This window comes from Dipodomys ordii, unplaced genomic scaffold (genome assembly GCF_000151885.1).
Source record: "Dipodomys ordii isolate 6190 unplaced genomic scaffold, Dord_2.0 Scaffold53, whole genome shotgun sequence".
In the NCBI taxonomy this organism is placed as follows: Eukaryota; Metazoa; Chordata; class Mammalia; order Rodentia; family Heteromyidae; genus Dipodomys; species Dipodomys ordii.
The window spans coordinates 5,346,457-5,363,818 of NW_012267269.1; the positions used below are offsets into that span (position 1 = coordinate 5,346,457).

General features: G+C 41.9%; 1 protein-coding gene across 4 annotated transcripts in view; it reads right to left on the reverse strand.

Annotated features, from left to right (window-relative positions):
• The window catches only part of Slc24a2 (solute carrier family 24 (sodium/potassium/calcium exchanger), member 2), a 234,164-nt gene that overhangs the window by 28,938 nt on the left and 187,864 nt on the right, over positions 1-17,362 (reverse strand). For all 4 annotated transcript variants that reach the window (XM_013020797.1, XM_013020794.1, XM_013020793.1 and 1 more), the window contains 2 exons: positions 9,862-9,960; positions 4,904-5,022 (listed from right to left, as the gene is read on the reverse strand). In XM_013020797.1, coding sequence (XP_012876251.1) covers positions 4,904-5,022; positions 9,862-9,960 — 218 coding nt within the window. The remainder of the gene's footprint in view (positions 1-4,903; positions 5,023-9,861; positions 9,961-17,362) is intronic.

The following is a 17,362-nucleotide window of genomic DNA, read 5'->3' on the forward strand; positions in this document are numbered from 1 at the left end:
TCTGTCACATATGCTGCTGTTGCTTCCTTAAAAAAGTTTTAAAAACCATTCTTGTCTCATGGGTGGTTTAAAAAATGGTGGCAGGGCGAACTCAGCTATACCGTGTCAATCTCTGAATCTCACTTGTTTCTGTTCTACCTCCCGGTGGCTAGTTCTTTCTAGCTGCTCCACCGCTTCTTGACATTTTGTCTTTTTTGGTGGGGGGTTTGTTGTTGTTTTTGGAGACAGGTCTTCCCTATACTGGCTTTCAACCTGTGAGCCTACTGCCTTAGCCTCTTGAATTCTGGGATTACAAACATGTACAACCACACTTGGCCTCCTCTTCCTACTCCTCCTCCTTTTAACTAAAGTTTGTGATTTACTTGTATTTTCTTACTTTTGATCTACTGTCTTTTCTCTGTGACAATACATTTTTAGAGTGCCATACATTATTAGAAACCCCTTAGAAGGGCTTTTTGGAAACAGCAATGAAAATAATTACATGTGGGGGAGAGAGCAAAAATCTCCGGATAGATTTCTAGTTGAATCCTGCCTCTGTTACAGGAGTGGCTATTCCTGTTCAATGTACTCCCTTTTCTTCACTTCAGTTTCCTCATCTGTAAAATGGGAACAATTTTTCACCATTGGAATATTGGGAAGATTAAATAAACACATGCATGTAAAGCCCCTGAGCAGCTAGGATAGCCACCAGCTATCATTTTTTGTGTCAACTTAGGGATTTTGTGAGGTCGTCAGACCTAGAGGTCATCGGACCTAGACAAGACACATCTTATGCAATGTGGTAAGTGCAGGGCCCCCATGTGAGCCTAGGGACAGGACATGAATTGAGTGTGTATGTGTGTGTGTGTGTGTGTGTGTGTGTGTAGTTTGCTGCTTCTGGGGATTGAATGGAGGGTCTGGGCAGTATTCCTGACAGTTTTTTTTTCTTATATTTCTTTTTTGTTGGTCGTGAGGCTTGAACTCTGGACCTGGGCGCTGTCCCTCAGCTCTTCAGCTCAAGGCGAGCGCTCTACCACTGAGCCACAGCACCACTTCCAGTTTTCTGAGTGGTTTATTGGAGAGAAGATGGGAGGAAGGGATGGTAGGGGAAAAGCAAAGGAGGAAGAAACAATGCTTGATAAGAAATACTCATTACCTAACTCATGTGATTGTAACAACCTTTGTACAGTATTTTCAGAATAAAAAACTTATTTCAAAAAAAAAGTCTCACAGACTTTCTTGCCTGGGCTGCTTTGAACCTTGATGCTTAGATCTCAGCCTCCTGAGTAGTTAGGATTACAGGCGTGAGCTTTTTTCTCAAGGCTAGTACTCTACTTCTTAAATCACAGCTCTACTTCTAGCTTTTTAGTGATTAATTGGAGATAAGCATCTCATAGACTTTGCTGTGCGGCTGACTTGGAACCTCAGTCCTCAGATCTCAGCCTCCTGAGTAGCTAGGATTACAGGCCCAGCTATGAAGAGCAGGTGACAGACACTTGATGTTCTTGACTATGGTAAAGAGCTATCTTCTTGGAAAACAAATCTGATGCTATCCCTGCTCCCCCAAGGCCTTCAAAGATGCCCTCCCACCGTGCTGGGGGTGAGCCTGCTTGGCCACATACGCCATGCTCTTCACAATCTCACACTTCTCACAATGCTGCCTAGACCCCCAGATCCCTCCTTCCACTCCGCCACTGACCTCTTTTCCCTTCCATTGTTGTAATCCATGCTTCCTTCCAATCCAATCTCTGGACCACAGCCCCAGGGACCCTTTTTATGCATGTCAATCACATATAGGCATGTCCAGCGGCTTTGCTTCCTCAGAAAGTAGTCAACTTCCCTGCTGTCTATGGGTCTGCTTTCCTCTCTGGCCCCACCGCCATCCTCCTCCCTCCTTCCCTCACTCTTTCTTTGTTCCTTAAAGAGCCCACGCTCATATCTGCCTTTGAGGTATAATTCACTTGGCTAGCTTCTTCTGGAAGTTTAGCTTCAGTGTAGTCAGACTTCCTGTGTCCAACTCTCTTCTCTCCCCTTTTGTCACCATGTTTTGTTAGTTTTCTCTTCCCACCATCAACTACAGGCGTATTGACTGATATTACAGCCCTGGCTCTGCTAGCACATGTGGGTCTGGCCAGTGCCCAGCCACTGCCTGGCACAAATGAGCCCTTGAAAACTTTCAGATGAACAGGTGAAGAAGTTCAAGTCAATTTATCCTTTCTGGTACATCATCTTTTCCACCAACCCCTAAACATAAATTTCTTTCTTAAGATCTTAGACTCTTTTTTTTTTTTTTGGTCCGGTTGTGGGGCCTGAACTCTGGGCCTGGGCACTGTCCCTCAGCTCTTCAGCTCAAGGCTAGTGCCCTACCACTTGAGCCACAGCGCCACTTCCGGCTTTTTTCTTTTTGCTTATGTGGTGCTGAGGAATTGAACCCAGGGCCTCAGGCATGCAAGGTAAGAGCTCTACCACTGAGCCAACTTCCCAGCTCTTTCTTAAGATCTTATACCTCACTCTGCACATGTTGCCATTTAGTTCTTTCTTTCCTGAGTGACAAACTCTTTGTTCATCCATCAATACCCAACTTAAGTATTACTCTTCCGTGGAGTTTTTAATGCCTTGTTGGCAGGCTTCAGAGCACTTTGCACAAACAACACAGGGTCATAGCTAATTACCAAGCACAAACGTTTGTTGGTGGACTTATTTATGGCCTGAATATCCCTCAAACATTGTACGACCTCTTTTCATTTTACATAAAATACATTACTTCAAAGGAGGGACACCTGATTATTGTGTAAGTGGCAAGTATGGACCCGGGATATGAATATTTAGCGTCTAATTCTATGCTGAGTGCTTTTTGCATACTATCTCATTTAACCTCACGGAGGCAGGTACTGTAACGATCTGCTCTTTAGAGGACAGGGAACTAGAGCTCAATGAGGTTGGTAAGTAGATTGCCCTTGGTAGACGTTCAGAGTTCACCACGAGGCCTTCCTGCAGTCAGTGATAGAGGGTAGACACTTCTTTGGAGGCATGCTTGTTTTTAAGCAATCAGTGTATCAGCAAGGTGTGCAAATTCACCCTGCGTCTCCTCACTGAGACCTGGGGCAACTGTGCCCCAGAGAGGTCAGTGAGACGCTTGCTCTTCTGCAGCAAGATCCTCCCTCGTGGGGGATCTAGTGGCCAGATGGAGCAGTATGGTGCCCACATGGCCCTCTGCACACCTATGCCTAGGCCAGCCCCAAGGGCAGCCAGATGTCCTTGAGGCCTGCCTCCTACTGTCACATGCTGCTTGTCCATGTGGACAGGAGCTGCTCTGGCAGCCTGCTCCTGAGCTAACATCCAGGGACCCTGGGGCTCTGAGCAGGAGGCCGAGGAGCCAGCAAGGCAGAGGAGGCAAGGGCAGAGGAGCTGCAGTCTCTTCATCCTCCCCTTTGAAGGAAGAACTTTCCCTTGTATCTTCCTATGAGGGAACAGGGCAGCAGGCAACAATTATCATGCTTTTCTCCTGGGAAGTTTAGATGCTGTTGCATGCTAGTAAAGTCCTAAAACATGCTGGTAAGCAGTGTCTTAACTTTTCAGCTCATTAGGAAATTCTGTGAAGAAAATGGGATAATCTTTGGATAATCTGTGGATTGAGTGGCTGGGGAGCCCACTAGGACTCTAGACTCTGAGCCTATCTCCAGACCCAACAAGCAGAAATCAGAATTTGTGTGTGTGTGTGTGTGTGTGTGTGTGTGATGGTTCTGGCTTGAACTCAGGGCCTGAGCTCTGTTCCTACGCTGCTTTTTGCTCAAGACTAGTGCCCTGCCACTTGAGCCATGGCGTCAATTCTGGCCTTTTCTGAGTAGAGTTTATTGGAGATAAGAGTCTCACAGACTTTCTTGCCTGGGCTATCTTTGACCATGATCCTCAAATCTCAGCCTCCTGAGTAGCTAGGATTATAGCAGGATTTGTTTTTATGGAGCCTTTTCCTTCTCTAAGTTCTAAGTTCCTACCAAAGGTAGTAGCCTTTGTTGGCACTCAGCAATGTGTCAGAGAGGTGACACTAACATGTTAATATGCTACCTCTAAAACCTAGAGGCTTTAGAAGCTCTGTGCTTGCTTCTTACTTGCTACACCGGAGTCTGGAGTTAAGCAAGACTCTCTTCTGATTACTGTGAAATTTGTGCACATCTCTGAGTTTGAGAAGCCTTGATCTAGCATTGACTTTTTGAGTGAATGGTCCAGAGGCAGTACTGTATGATGGAAAGTTCTGACAATGTATGTAGACAATGCTCAGATGAACTCTCATCCTTCCTTTCTGTCAGCTAGGTCTACTCAATGAATTACCTCTTCCTAATGAGCTATTGATTCCTCATCTGGAGACACTGAGAGCCACAATACACATATAATGCCTAGGTCAAGTCTGTGGCACATAGCAGGTGTTTGTTAAGTATTAGGGACTATTGCTACTAGGTGGGACAATCTGATTGGTTGTGCCATTGAACAGTGGGTGGGGCCAGAGAGTATTAACTTCAACAAGAGGGACAGAGAAGGCCAGTGGGGTCTCACGGAGATGTGATGGTTGTAATATTTCTATTCTTTAACTCTGACCCTAAGGACAGAGGAGAGTAGGCAACAGCTATTTTGATACATCAAGGTCTACATTTTCATCCCTGAGATGAGATTGTGAGGCATGAGTCATCTAACCTAATCCTGGGAAACAATAGCTCAGAGAATGTATGTGTTCATTTATTCAATAAACACAAGGTTGCCACCTGTGGAGGCCATGGTGTGGTACTGGGACACAAATGCAAAGATAGAACCAATTCTGCTTGGTGTCCACCCAGCTGGGAGCTGGGGCCCTTAAGAAAGATACCTGTTCCATAACACTGTGCTTACATACCAGGAAGCACAGCAGTCCGGAACAATGTAAGAGCCATACCTGGGCCTCTGCAGCTTCGATGGTGTGGGAGAGGTTTCCGTTTTGCACAGGTTCTGAAGCCTCACTGGATGGTGTTATTTCAACTTCAGTGCTCGTGCTGTTTGGGAGTTCGATTTTTTCTGTGACATAATTTAAACACATAGAAAACAAACACAATCAATGGGGAGTAAGAGGCATGCCACAAACGACATTCTGAAATGCTGGGCACAGGGAGAGAGTAATGTCAGAGAGCTGGCCTGGTGTTAGGCTAAATAGCAAACAGCCTTTCCTTTTCTCCCCCTGCTCTTTTCCCTCTACTATAAGCTCTGGCTTCTATTTCTATTAAGCTATGGCCTGACGTCACATGATTGTCCTATCAGCTCTGACAGTATTTCTTTTTTTTTTCCCCTTTGGCGGAACCAGGCATTCAAGAGCATAAATGCAGGCTTTCAGAAGCCCAAACTACACTCAAACTTATACACTGTCATTTATACTTTGGGCTGTACCCCTCAACCATCGGTTGTACTGCACCCCGGAGAGGATATTGGATAAGACCAAGTTCTTAGGCCATCCCATCAGGCTGTCACTTTGGGAGAATCTCCTCCTCATTCTGTGTCTGGGGACCCTTCTTTATGAAATGAGCCGGTCAAACCAGTTGATTGCTAAGGTCTATTGCTTTCAGCTGTAAGACCTCTCAGGCTTTGTGAGCAGAATGTGTGCTTGTGCTCCTCCAGTGGCCCTGGGAAGGCAGATTTAGCATGTCTTATACCTGAGCTTCTTACCTCACAAAAGGCAGCGAGGAGATGGATAAGGAATGGAGGCCCAAGTCTGTGTCTTTCTTAATTGGGTGGAGTGACGCAATGAATCAAGAGCAGCCAAGTTTTCCACTGTGATGTGAGAAGTGGCGTGAGGGCTTTGGTTAAAAGTTGGGACTCTGAGACCTGGGAGGCAATCAGTTGTGTGTTCATACTCTCTGTAACTGGTGCTATGGGGTCTGTAGCAAGTGCGCAAACCTCTGTGAGAATCAGTGTTAACAGTGATGTGAAGAGTACCTGTGTGCCTGTATACTACCATAGAAGATGGACATTGTGAAATAAGAAAGTACATGAAAAGCACTGAGCTGTGTCTGGGTCAGAACCAGCAAGATGCAAACTATTTGCTTTCCCAGTATACTACCTGCCTTTCACTAGAAGATTCTTTTTGAGGCTAAGAGGAGCAATTCCAGGTGTTCAGGTGCACCCAGGATTAACTGGAGTTCAGTGGGAGAGAAATCAAAAGTGTTCCTATTGTGATCCACTAGGTGTGGAGTCAATCCTAGGGCTCAGTGGAGCAGGCAGCTACATGGAAGCTCATAGATGCAACGAGTCCCAGGCTGCCCATTGATCCTCAATTTGTATTTTTCCTAACAAGTTCAATGGGACTGGATATCTCTGTCACTTTGTACCTAAGGAAATAATTTAAGAGGCTCAGGACAATTTTGGGGTTTGAAGCAGCCAGATCTTGGAAATCATAAGGAAATAGTTTACATTTATGTATTTAGTTGGGTCATAGAGAAGCATACGTAAGTTTAAATATAGAAAGCCACAGAAACTACGTGTGTGCTGATTGAATCATTTGAACTAAAAGCTGCTCAGTACATTGAGCATATAAAAACTTTCTTTTAGGCTGTAGTGATATAACCTCAAGACCCATCTGTCACGACCACCTTGATTCTAGGACAGGGTACTTTGTACTTAAGGGAGTTAGATGACCAAGGACAGAGGTGAGCAATAAGAAAATACCTGTCAGGCAAGTATCTCACTCATGTGTGCTTTTATCTGGTCGTGTTTTTACCACCAAATAAAATATGAAAATTAAGTCTTGAGCTTTCTCTGAATAGCAAGGACTTTAGATACACAGTATTTGTGATTATCAAATAATTTGAAGGCCTAACACCATTGAAATTTCTTGGATTTATGTGTTCATACTGTCATGAATGATTCAGTCCAGGCCCAAGAATGTCAATTATTGGGAGGAAGGTTAAAATGGAACTCAAGCATCAAGTCTTCTACTCCAGTCTACTTCATGCCACAAAGAAAGAAATAAACATGTGAAATAAAGGAAAAACAAAAAATACCCTCAAACAGCTCAATTAATTAATCCCAATATCTTAAGCAAAACCAGGTGTCAGATATTAATGGTGTGACTTCATGTTTTCATAAAACAACAGCAAAATATATGCTTTATAATCCCAACTTCAAGAAGTAACCAGGTTAATATTTTGAATGCCAAGTATTATTATGTTAAAATTTTCCCCTGAGCTAGAAGTTGGGATAAGAGGAGAGTCAGAAACTTGTATGGAGTGTCAGATATTTTGAGTGTAACGCTGTTGAATTTTGTCTGCAGATAATTTTAGTTACTTGGGAAATAGCTTCATTTATAGCATAGATCCAGATTAGGTTAAATTTGGTTTGAATTTCGAATTAGGGAGCTATATTATAGTTACAGACAGGAGGAACATCATGCTTCAAGTTAAAATAAGATGCCTGAATGTCACAATCTGGTCACATAGGAGATCTAGAAAAGTCAGCCAAAGGAGACCAGGGCTGATGCTGTTGAGTTCATACAAAAAGCAGCAGCAGCAGCAGCAACTTGAAGAGATTCTGGCACTCTCTTAAGGAGAGACTGAGTAGTGACTTCTTTTTTTTAATATATTTTTTATTGTAAAGATATTGTACAGAGGGGTTATAGTTACACGAGCAAGGCAATGAGGCCACTTCCCATGGAGCATTGTTACCCTTTCCTTTGTTTTCCCCTACCATTCCTTTCCTCCCCACCTCAACTCCTCCTTCCTGCCCCAACAATGTTGTAAAGTTTGTTTTCAACATAGTGTCTTGTACATCTGATTGTTGCAATGGGCCATCGTGTATCCTTATTTCAGCATTTTGTTATTTCCCTTCCCGTCCCCAAATTAGAAAAATGTATATACAACATGCAGGACACCAGAATCAAATACAGTGACAACAGGGGTTATACCATGGGGGAAGAACGTACAAAGAAACAAAAAAAATTACATAGTACATTATAAGTACATTAAAAAGAACAACAGGAAAGATAAAACCTCTTGTGTCCCTATCTTGGGGTTCATTTCGCTTAGCATAATCTCATATGGTCATATGTAGATAGCTTTTGACCTCTTCTGCTTGTCCTAGATATATACTAGTTATTGCAGATAAGGGAAACCATGGGACCTATGTTTCTTTGAGTCTGGCTTACTTCACTTAATATAATTTTCCCAAGTTTTTCCATTTCCTAGCAAATGGGTAGTGTCATTCTTTCTGATGGAGGCACAGAATTCTATTTTTTGTATATATATATATATATATCACATTTTCTTGATCCATTCATCTACCAAGGGGCATCTGGGTTGGTTCCATATCTTAGCTAAGGTGAATAATGCTGTGATAAACATAGTTGTGCTGGTAGCTTTAGTATGACCTTGTTTGTGATCATTTGGGTCAATGCCCAAAAGTGGGATTGCTGGGTCATAGGGGAGCTCTATGTGGAGTCTTTTGAGGAACCTCCATACTGCTTTCCAAAGTGGTTGAACAAGTTTACATTCCACCAACAATGCAGTAAGGTTTCCTTTTGCCACATCCCCTCCAGCATCTGTTGTTATTAGATTTCTTGATTATAGCCATTCTAACTGGGGTGAGGTGGAATCTCAGTGTTGTTTTGATTTGCATTTCTGTTATGGCTAGAGAAGTTGAGCATTTCTTCATATGTCTATTGGCCATTCTTATTTCCTCTTCAGAGAAGTTTCTCTTTAAGCCTTTAGCCTACTTATTTATTAGGCCATTGTTTCTTTGAGGATTTGTTGTTGGGGGATTTAATTTTTTGAGTGCTAAGTATATTTTAGATATGAGACCCTTGTCTGTTCTATGACTAGTGGAAGATCTTCTCCCAATCCATGAGCTTTCTATTGATCTTGCTAGCTATGTCCTTTGCCATACAGAAGCTCTGCAGTTTCATGCAATTCCATTTGTCCAACCTTTCATTTGTTGTGTTTCTGGGTCTTTATTAAGAAAATTTTGGCCTGTGCTAAGGAGGCCTAGAATTTTTCCTATTCCATCCTGTAATGTTTTCAGAGTGTCTGCTTTGACTACGAGGTCTTAGATCCATTTGGAGTTGATTCTGGTGCAGGGATCTAGCTTTAGTTTTCTACAGGTGTTTAACCAATTTTGTCAGCACCATTTACTGAAGAGTCTGTCTTTCTTCCATTCTATTTTTTTTTAGCTCTCTTATAGATTAGGTGGCTATAGGTCTGTGGGTCCATTTCTGGGTCTTCAGTTTTATTCCATTGGTCCTCAGGTCTGTTCTTGTACCAGTACCAAGCTGTTTTGATTACTATGGATTTGTAGTAGAGTTTGAAATTTGGTATTGATATTCCTCCAGCACTGTTCTTTCTGCTAAGGATTGTTTTTGCTATTTGGGGTCTTTTATTGATACATATAAAGTTTTGGATTGCCTCTTCTATTTCCTTGAAGAGTGAAGTTGAGATATTGATGGGTTTCACATTGAATTTGTAGATAGCCTTGGCAGTATTGCCATTTTCACGATGTTAATCCTCCTAATCTAGGAGCATGGGAGGTTTTTTGAATAGTGACTTCTTAGTGGTTGCTCAATAATCAATGCACAGGCATAATATCTGGTTGTCAGGTAAGAATTACAGGAGGATCCTTGCCTTTGTTAAACCATTAAAAAGAAACCTGTGCAGGTCCCTAAAATGAAGAGATTGTCTACTCTTGAGTGGCGATGCCAGGTTAGGGGTTCATTAGAGTCATTTTACTCCCATTGGGCTTCCCCTAGATTTATTAGGGACCATGCTGTGCTAGAGGTTTCTGTGTTGGCATGGAGTCAAAGATGCCTACGCTGAGCTCTGCCTCCTTGTTCCCCTCAGTCTCCGGAAGCGAAAGTGATAGATGTCTGTCTGTACTCACCGACGTGATTGGCAGCCCCATTCTGCCTTTCGTTCTCATCCACCTGGCATTTCTTCTTGGCAATCTTGTGGAGAATTGAGGCCTTTTCTCTGAACCTCCCTGAACCAAGAGAAAGCGGTAGGAAAGAGACAGAGTGAGGAGGAAGAGAGCCTTGTGGCAAAGGAGAAACACCAGAAAGCAGGCATGCAGCTTCTCCAGTTACGCTGCACTACACCCAGCAGGGCCCATACCACTGCATGCCCTTGGGCCTGTGTGAAAGGCATTCTCTTACCTCTGTGGATTCTTCAACCTCCATACTCTCTGTGAGAGCCTCAAGCTGCTGAACCATAGATGAAAGGTCTGACGGGGACTCTTCCCTCCCCTCACAAATAAACAAAAACAAGCAAGTATTGCTAACACTCTCCCTACTGCTTGACATCTGGAAGAGGCCTAAATACCAAGAGCTACTCTGAAGCCATAGAAATTTCTCTGTATTTAAATACTCATCCTAGATCAGTTTTTGACCATGAGCTGGGAAAGGAAAACCAAACCCAGGACTCTTCTGATTTGACTTTGGTTTCCCAGCATTTATCATAACTAACATTGTAGGAACAGGCATCACAGCTTTCCATATCAGCTGAGTCAGCTGCAATTAAAGCATTAAGGAGACAACTGATTCCATTTGGGGATTGAGGGCAAAGAATGATCAACTAAGCACAGCAAGTAATGTTGGTGACGAGACACTTTGGGAAAGGTGCTGGGGGAAAAATACTGTCCTCAATGTAATCACTTTGAATAGCTCTGCCACAGTGTGAAGCTTCATTTCTTCTTGATCATAATGAATGGGGTAAACACATGCAGCAAGCAAGGAAATAAACATGCAAAAGTGGAGAGAGGAGGGAAAGATAGATAACACATTTCTTTTTCTTTTTTAATCCTTGATTATTCTTGCTTGGGAATATTCAAGGTACCAACGCTTCTCATTTTAAACCAACTGATGATTGTCTACACTCAGATAGGATGAACTCCTCTAAAGACCCCAATTTTCCCACTAGGAATCTTTCGCTGGTGCATTCTCTAGCTGCATACTCACAGGGAATCTCATTCTACTTTTGGTTACTACCAAATCAAACCAAAAGTGTGTCTCCTGGAGAGCGTCTCCTCCCAGGACAGGACATAGCTGGTGGACACTCACTTCTTCTCCCTTGGTTGTTGTTGGAAATCACAAAATATGGTCAAATCAGTGTTTCAGGCCTCTGGGACAGACAGATATGCCAACTCCAATGGGGAAGGTAATCTAGGATCAGGCCCTTTCTGTTCAAAGCTCCATTAGTTGTGAATCTAACTAGCTTCCAACATGAAGGTACCTCTAGGATAGAATGAGCTAGGTATAGGCAACAGATTTGCAGCACAAAGTGTATTCTGAAAGATGGCAGGAAGTGAAACACTACACAGAGGAAAAGGAGAGGTCAGAGTATGGCTTACGCCATAGAAGGAAATGAGAAGGAGGGAGATGTCCTGGGGTCTGTTTGCCTTTGATGAATGTTGAAGGTCAGTGTGAGGGTCACCATCCTGGAGGGTAGTTTGAAGTCAGTTGTTTTTATTTAATCTCCAAGGCAAGTGGTGGGAAGAGAAAAGGAAAATCAAAGGAAGTCTGGGAACTAGGAAAGTGAGAGAAGAGAGCAATGAAAGAAGGAAAAAGAGAAAAAGAAAGAATACAGAACGGAGGTGATAGGCAGGAATATGATGGCCTGGAGATGATGCCAGGGACTTCCGTGGCTGCCAGATCGAATCTTTTTTGAGGGCCAGATAAAGCCAAAAGAAGGGTTATACTTCCTGTGGAATACAACCCCAGATGTCCCCATATCATGTGCTTTTCACTAAAGAGGAAAAGGAGGTTCCAAAACTTTACCTGACATGATGATTTTACTATTAAATCATTCTATGGTGGGGCCATTCCTTAATCATTTTGCAGCTGCATGAGGTATATTTTTTTTTAAATTACATACAAGAAAAAAGTAGGAAAGGATAAAGAAGAGGAAATAAACATTGCTGTGGAAATAAATCCAGAAATAAGAACCTAATACAAATAATGTTGTTGCCATGACACATGGCAAAGGGAATGTTTGTGAGAATGATCCCATCTTGTTTGTATTTACAGGAATCTTCAGAGCTTAGATGTATGCCAGAGAGAAATGATCAAAAAAATAAAGGAGGACTCCAAAAATATGTGAGGGGATATCTAGGAAGTTATCTTTCCATATAAAGTTGGCCAGGCAGGGGGTTAAGTTTTTCCCAATTCTCCAAGAAGGAGGATGTGAATGAGGGAGGAGACGATTGGGGAATTAGGATTCTGCAAATATTTTACTGGTAGGTAGAGTGTGGTACCATGTGGAGGAGGGACTCTGCTTTGGGATTTTACAGCCCTGTGGGTAGCAAGGCACGGCAGACGAGACTGGTTAGGGAACTGTCTCCTACACAGACTTCAACTTCTTTAATTCACCCATGTTCCCTGACCAATCTTTGCCCCTATGGTCATACCTGGCAACCATTCTGCATTTTAAATGCTGACAATGACTGCTCCACATTCTAAAAGGATTTTCCTGAGATGATTAGTTTCTAGAAAGACAGTATTGGAAGGCTCTCCTTCAGAATTCAGTGCACATACATGCACTTCCTTGGTGGTGTGCAGAGCAAGAGAAAGGACGGCATGCTCATCCAGTAGATCTCTGAGAAACCTGGGACCACTTCTGAGAAATGCTGATTTTTCAATAGGTCATTTGGGGTAGGAAATCATGGCACCTTCAGGATCTGTTTGCTTCAAGTTATCGTTTCAGGTTGGAGGGACATTATAGACTTGTGGTTAAATGGAGGAGGTTGAGAGTCAGGTAGATCTGACTCTATGTCCTAGATTTTTCACTGGCTTTTCTAGGTAGTTTCACTTCCTTCCTTCCTTCCTTTCTTTCTTTCTTTCTTCCTTCCTTCCTTTCCTTTCCTTCCTTCCTTCCTTCCTTCCTTCCTTCCTTCCTTCCTTTCTTTCTCTTTCTTTCCTAAGGTTCCTACATAATACCAAGCTTTGATTTTCTCATCTGTTAAATAGGAATTCCACGGCCTGAGAAAAATGTATATAAAATTCTTAACCACAGCATGTGGCTTCAGAAAATTTCAGCACATAAGAGAAACACACCTTTGGGAAACTCAAGGGCAAAGTTTTAGGGCCCTTGAGTTGCTTGAGGATTATTGCTATATTCTGTTGTTTCAATGTCATAAAACCAGGAATAGAGAATTAGACACATAGAGACAGAGCAATAAAAATATCCAGTACTTTGTTGGATTGGTGCTTAGATTTCAGGGAATTCTCCAAAAAAATTAGTTCCAAAGTTTTGATACAGATTTTGTTTTGTTAGGGCTGGCCTTGAAGGACAGATCTCAGGAACAATTGTGAAGCTTTGTGCCTGATGATATTTTTGAGTACTTCTCAAGGTGAGTGAAAAAGTGATGTTTAATATGTTTTAAGGCAACCTTAAAAAGTAGAATCCATTGAGGTGTAAACCTTTAAGGTGTTGTAGTTTTATATAGCTACAGATATTTGCATACTTAGAAATCTCAGAAATAGCAAACTATGCCCAAATCGTGAGGCACCTACGTCAAAACCTGGCACATAGTTTTTAATATAGTTTAGCTTCTTCTGAAATTTGCAAAAGAGTACCAGTCAAGTATCCTCAGAGGAATGAGTGTTAAGGGGGTGGTAGGGAAGTGTGGAAGGAAAAAGATAAAGCTAAAGGACAAATGTGAATAAAAATACGTTTAGAAAAACAACTAGCAGTTAGAATCTTTTATAAAATCTGAGCTATCACAGCCCCCAACCCCTGCAAAATAGCTTTTGGAGGGACTCTTCAGAGGAAGGCAATGTATTTGGTTTGTGTTGTGTTAATTAATGAGAACTGCCCCTTGGAAATTCCTTCACATCTTTCCCACCAAGTCTATAACAGGAAGTTACAAAAGGAACCTTTTGGATTGGCAATCGGCTTAGCTCAAGTCTGAGCTGCCACGGAGCCAAAAAGAAAGAGACAAAAAGGACTGATGTATAAGGAGCAACTATCCACACCTTGGGGGAATAGACTGTGGCTTGAGAGAAAAAAAAAGATTAAAAAAAAAGAAACACAAAGGAACACATGAAAATAAGTCTCTCGGAATCTATTTTTTGTGTTTTCATTTTCGCCTTTTCTTTCTTTGAAGTTTACAGCTTGGCAGGTAGTTTAGAAAGCAAAAGTGTGCTTCAACTTTTCCCCAAGTTATTCCCCTGCTCTGTTTCCTGGAAGCAATGGCTGAGCTCAGGCAGACAGGCCCATATCAACAGAACCCTTGTAGCAGCAGTATTATCCTGAGCTCTCCCCTTTCTCTCAAATGCAACATGCCATCCATCACAGCATTGTTAGCTCTAGTTTGAACTCCACAGTTCAGAATCCATTTATTTCTTCCTCCCTCGCCTTTTAGCTCTGGGCCCAGCCTTCATTGAGGCTCACAGGAACTCCTGGGCTGCTCTGAGTTTCCTGCTGCTGTCCTTCTCTTTCAGCAGCCTTAGGGGTCAATGCATCAGATCATACCTCCCCTTTTGCTGTGAAAAATCCTGGCTCCCCAGTTCAAAGTGAAAGTCAAGGTCCTTACAATGCCTTGCCAGGTTCTATCCAATTAAGCTCACCCTGACAGCCATGACCTTGCTAACTCTGCTCAAACCAGGCTGGCTTTTTCACTTTTGAAAATACAATGCCCTATCCCACTTCTGGGCCACGGCACTGGCTGCTTCTCTACCTGGCATGTTTTCCCTCCAGAATCTGTGGCTCGGTGGCTCACCTCCTTCATGTCATTTCATTAAGGCTTCTTTGAGTTTGCTTAAATTTGCAGAATCTCTATTATTTCTGACGGCCAGTTTATTTTCTCTAAACCCAGGATGCCTATATACTACTCATAATAATTACTATTGATTACTTGTTGTTTTCTGCTAACACATGAGCTCCACAGGACAGGGATTTTCATGGATTTTAAAATGTTCATTGCCATCTTCTCAGCACCCAGTAGGGCTCAATAGATCCTTGGTGTCTAGGCAAGAATTTGGAGTTCTAACTCCTTCCTGTTGGTCACCGACCCAAAGTCAATGCTTTCATGATATCCCAGGCCCATGGCTGAGGTAAGGCTGAGGTCTAAGTATAAGATCTTAGGAATTTCTAGAGGTAAAGAAAGACAATAGGTATTAGTTATGGAGGCAGAAGGCAGAAAGCATCAGTCTTCCCCCTTCTGCACATTTCCAGGGCCAACACAGTGGGTGAAGAAAGGAGTTCCTGTGATAGAGGAGGTTCAGTGAGTCCTGTAAATCCTCTTTCTTTACTAATATCGTCCTTATTCATCAAGGGCTAACCTGAAGGTTTCTCTCCAGATAGCTCACACTCCTTCCCACATGGAAAAATCCATCATTCTCATGGCCCTTGTACTGCAGCATTAGTTCAGTTTTCTGTTCACATGTCTGTTCCACACTAGAGGGCAGTCTTCTCTGGTGAACAGACCACCTCCTGCCATCTTTGTCTTATTAGAATAATGCCTGACTCATTACACACGTCTGTACTCACAGATTTGCAAAGAAGCTCTGGCTACAATGAGCACTTCTGGGAAGTTAAGCTTCTTTTTGAGCTAGCATAGGTCACAAATAATCTTCCAGACTGTAAATAGTAAACAAACATGTGCTACATATTGGGTAATGATTGGTGAGTCAGGTAGATTCAGAAGCTGGTGGTCCTTATAGACTTCACAGCCTAGAGGGGGAAAAAAGACTAGCAACAAAGCCTTCAGGTTGGTGCTCAGATGCTTTGATGGTGGAGGTTTTCTTGGGAATGAGGGGACAGTTATGGAAGCTCTGAGAATAAAAATGAAAGTGTCCAGGTTCAAGAGAGACTACATAGAAGAAATGAGTCTTTTTCCACTCTAGTGGTTTATTTATTTAATAAGGGCTGGCTTGATTTCTATTCTTAAAAATTATTAAAGATAATAATTTTGTTTTTCAACAAAAGTATAGAATATTTATCTAAACCTGAAATGTAGTCTCAAATTAAATTTTTTGTAGACTATCATATAAATCATTTATTATACAATACTAATATTAATGGAAATTAAATACTCTTGTAGTATTTTGTTAAGTGTCTTTAGTAAGAACTGTGTGAATGAACCATATAATAGAGATAGGTAACATAATTCAATTGTCATTACATTTACAGACATAATTATAGAAGTAGTTGGTGTAATTAATGAGAATATATGTATAATTGTATCTTAACTGATGGCCAAACCCATTACATAATGAAGAGAATCACCCAGAATTTCCCATTAAGCTTTCATTAATAATGTTTCATAAGAATGATCCCTGTGGCCACATGTAAAGGATGGATCTGTCGAAATGGGAATTTGTTCTGTTCTACCTCCTCATAAATTGGAAATATGAGTATATTTTTGTAAATACTTTGAAACATTTCCAGTGTTTTATAAAAACCAGTATCCAAAGACTGATGTCTTTTCTTTGCTTTCAATTTCTTGTCTTCTCCAGTCTCTAATCTTTGATTTTTAATCTTCCCCTCTTTCCTCAAAGTCACTTGTGACCAAGTGTCTCTCAATTTAGGAACTTTTTTCTGGACTTCAGGATTCCTGCTGGTGCCTCCTGTCTCCTGGGTTCACATATTCATTCTGCACTTGGCATTTTTCAATATATTTGCAAGGTATTGGCCATAGCTACTTTTTAAAAAACATCTTTTAGGCCTTTGGTATTTTTCATTTTTCTCCTTAAAATCATCTTTGATTTGATTCAAGAGATCCTCAGTGCTCCCCATATTAGTATTCTTCAATGTCCTTCCTGGCTCTCTCTCCTGAGGACTCAGTTCACCACTTCCTGAATCTCCATGATTGTCAAGCCCAGACATTCTTTTCCAGTCAATGTCTGAACACCTCCCCTTACAAGAAGTTCCTGGGACAGGCAAACCCAACATGCCTCCAAGTCTACATGTCATCTTCCTGCTTAGGAACTTGCTCATCTGCTTGTATATTCTATTAGTGACTCCCATACTCCAGTTTTTGCCACTCCTCTCAGAGATCTTTTTGTTGCTAATATCCAATTTATTGTCAAATTCTCTGGGTTCTGCCTTTGAACTCTTTAGGTTAGCCTTTCTAACCTGGAAGTTGCTTAAAGCATCTTAATTGATCTTCCAGTTTTCAATTGTGTCTCCTGCATCCCTTCATAAAACAATTTCTTCCCTCCTTCCCTCTCTTCCTCCCTTCTTTCCTTTTTCCCTCCCTTCCTTTCTTTTCTTTCTTTGTCAGTGCCAGAGCTTGAACTCAGTACCTTGTATTCTCACTTAACTGTTTTGCTTAAGGTTAGAACTCTACCACATGAGCCATACCTCTATTCCTGGATTTTTGTCGGTTAATGGGAAATAAGTCTCATTAACTTTTCTGCCCAGGATGGCTTTGAACTTTGATGCTT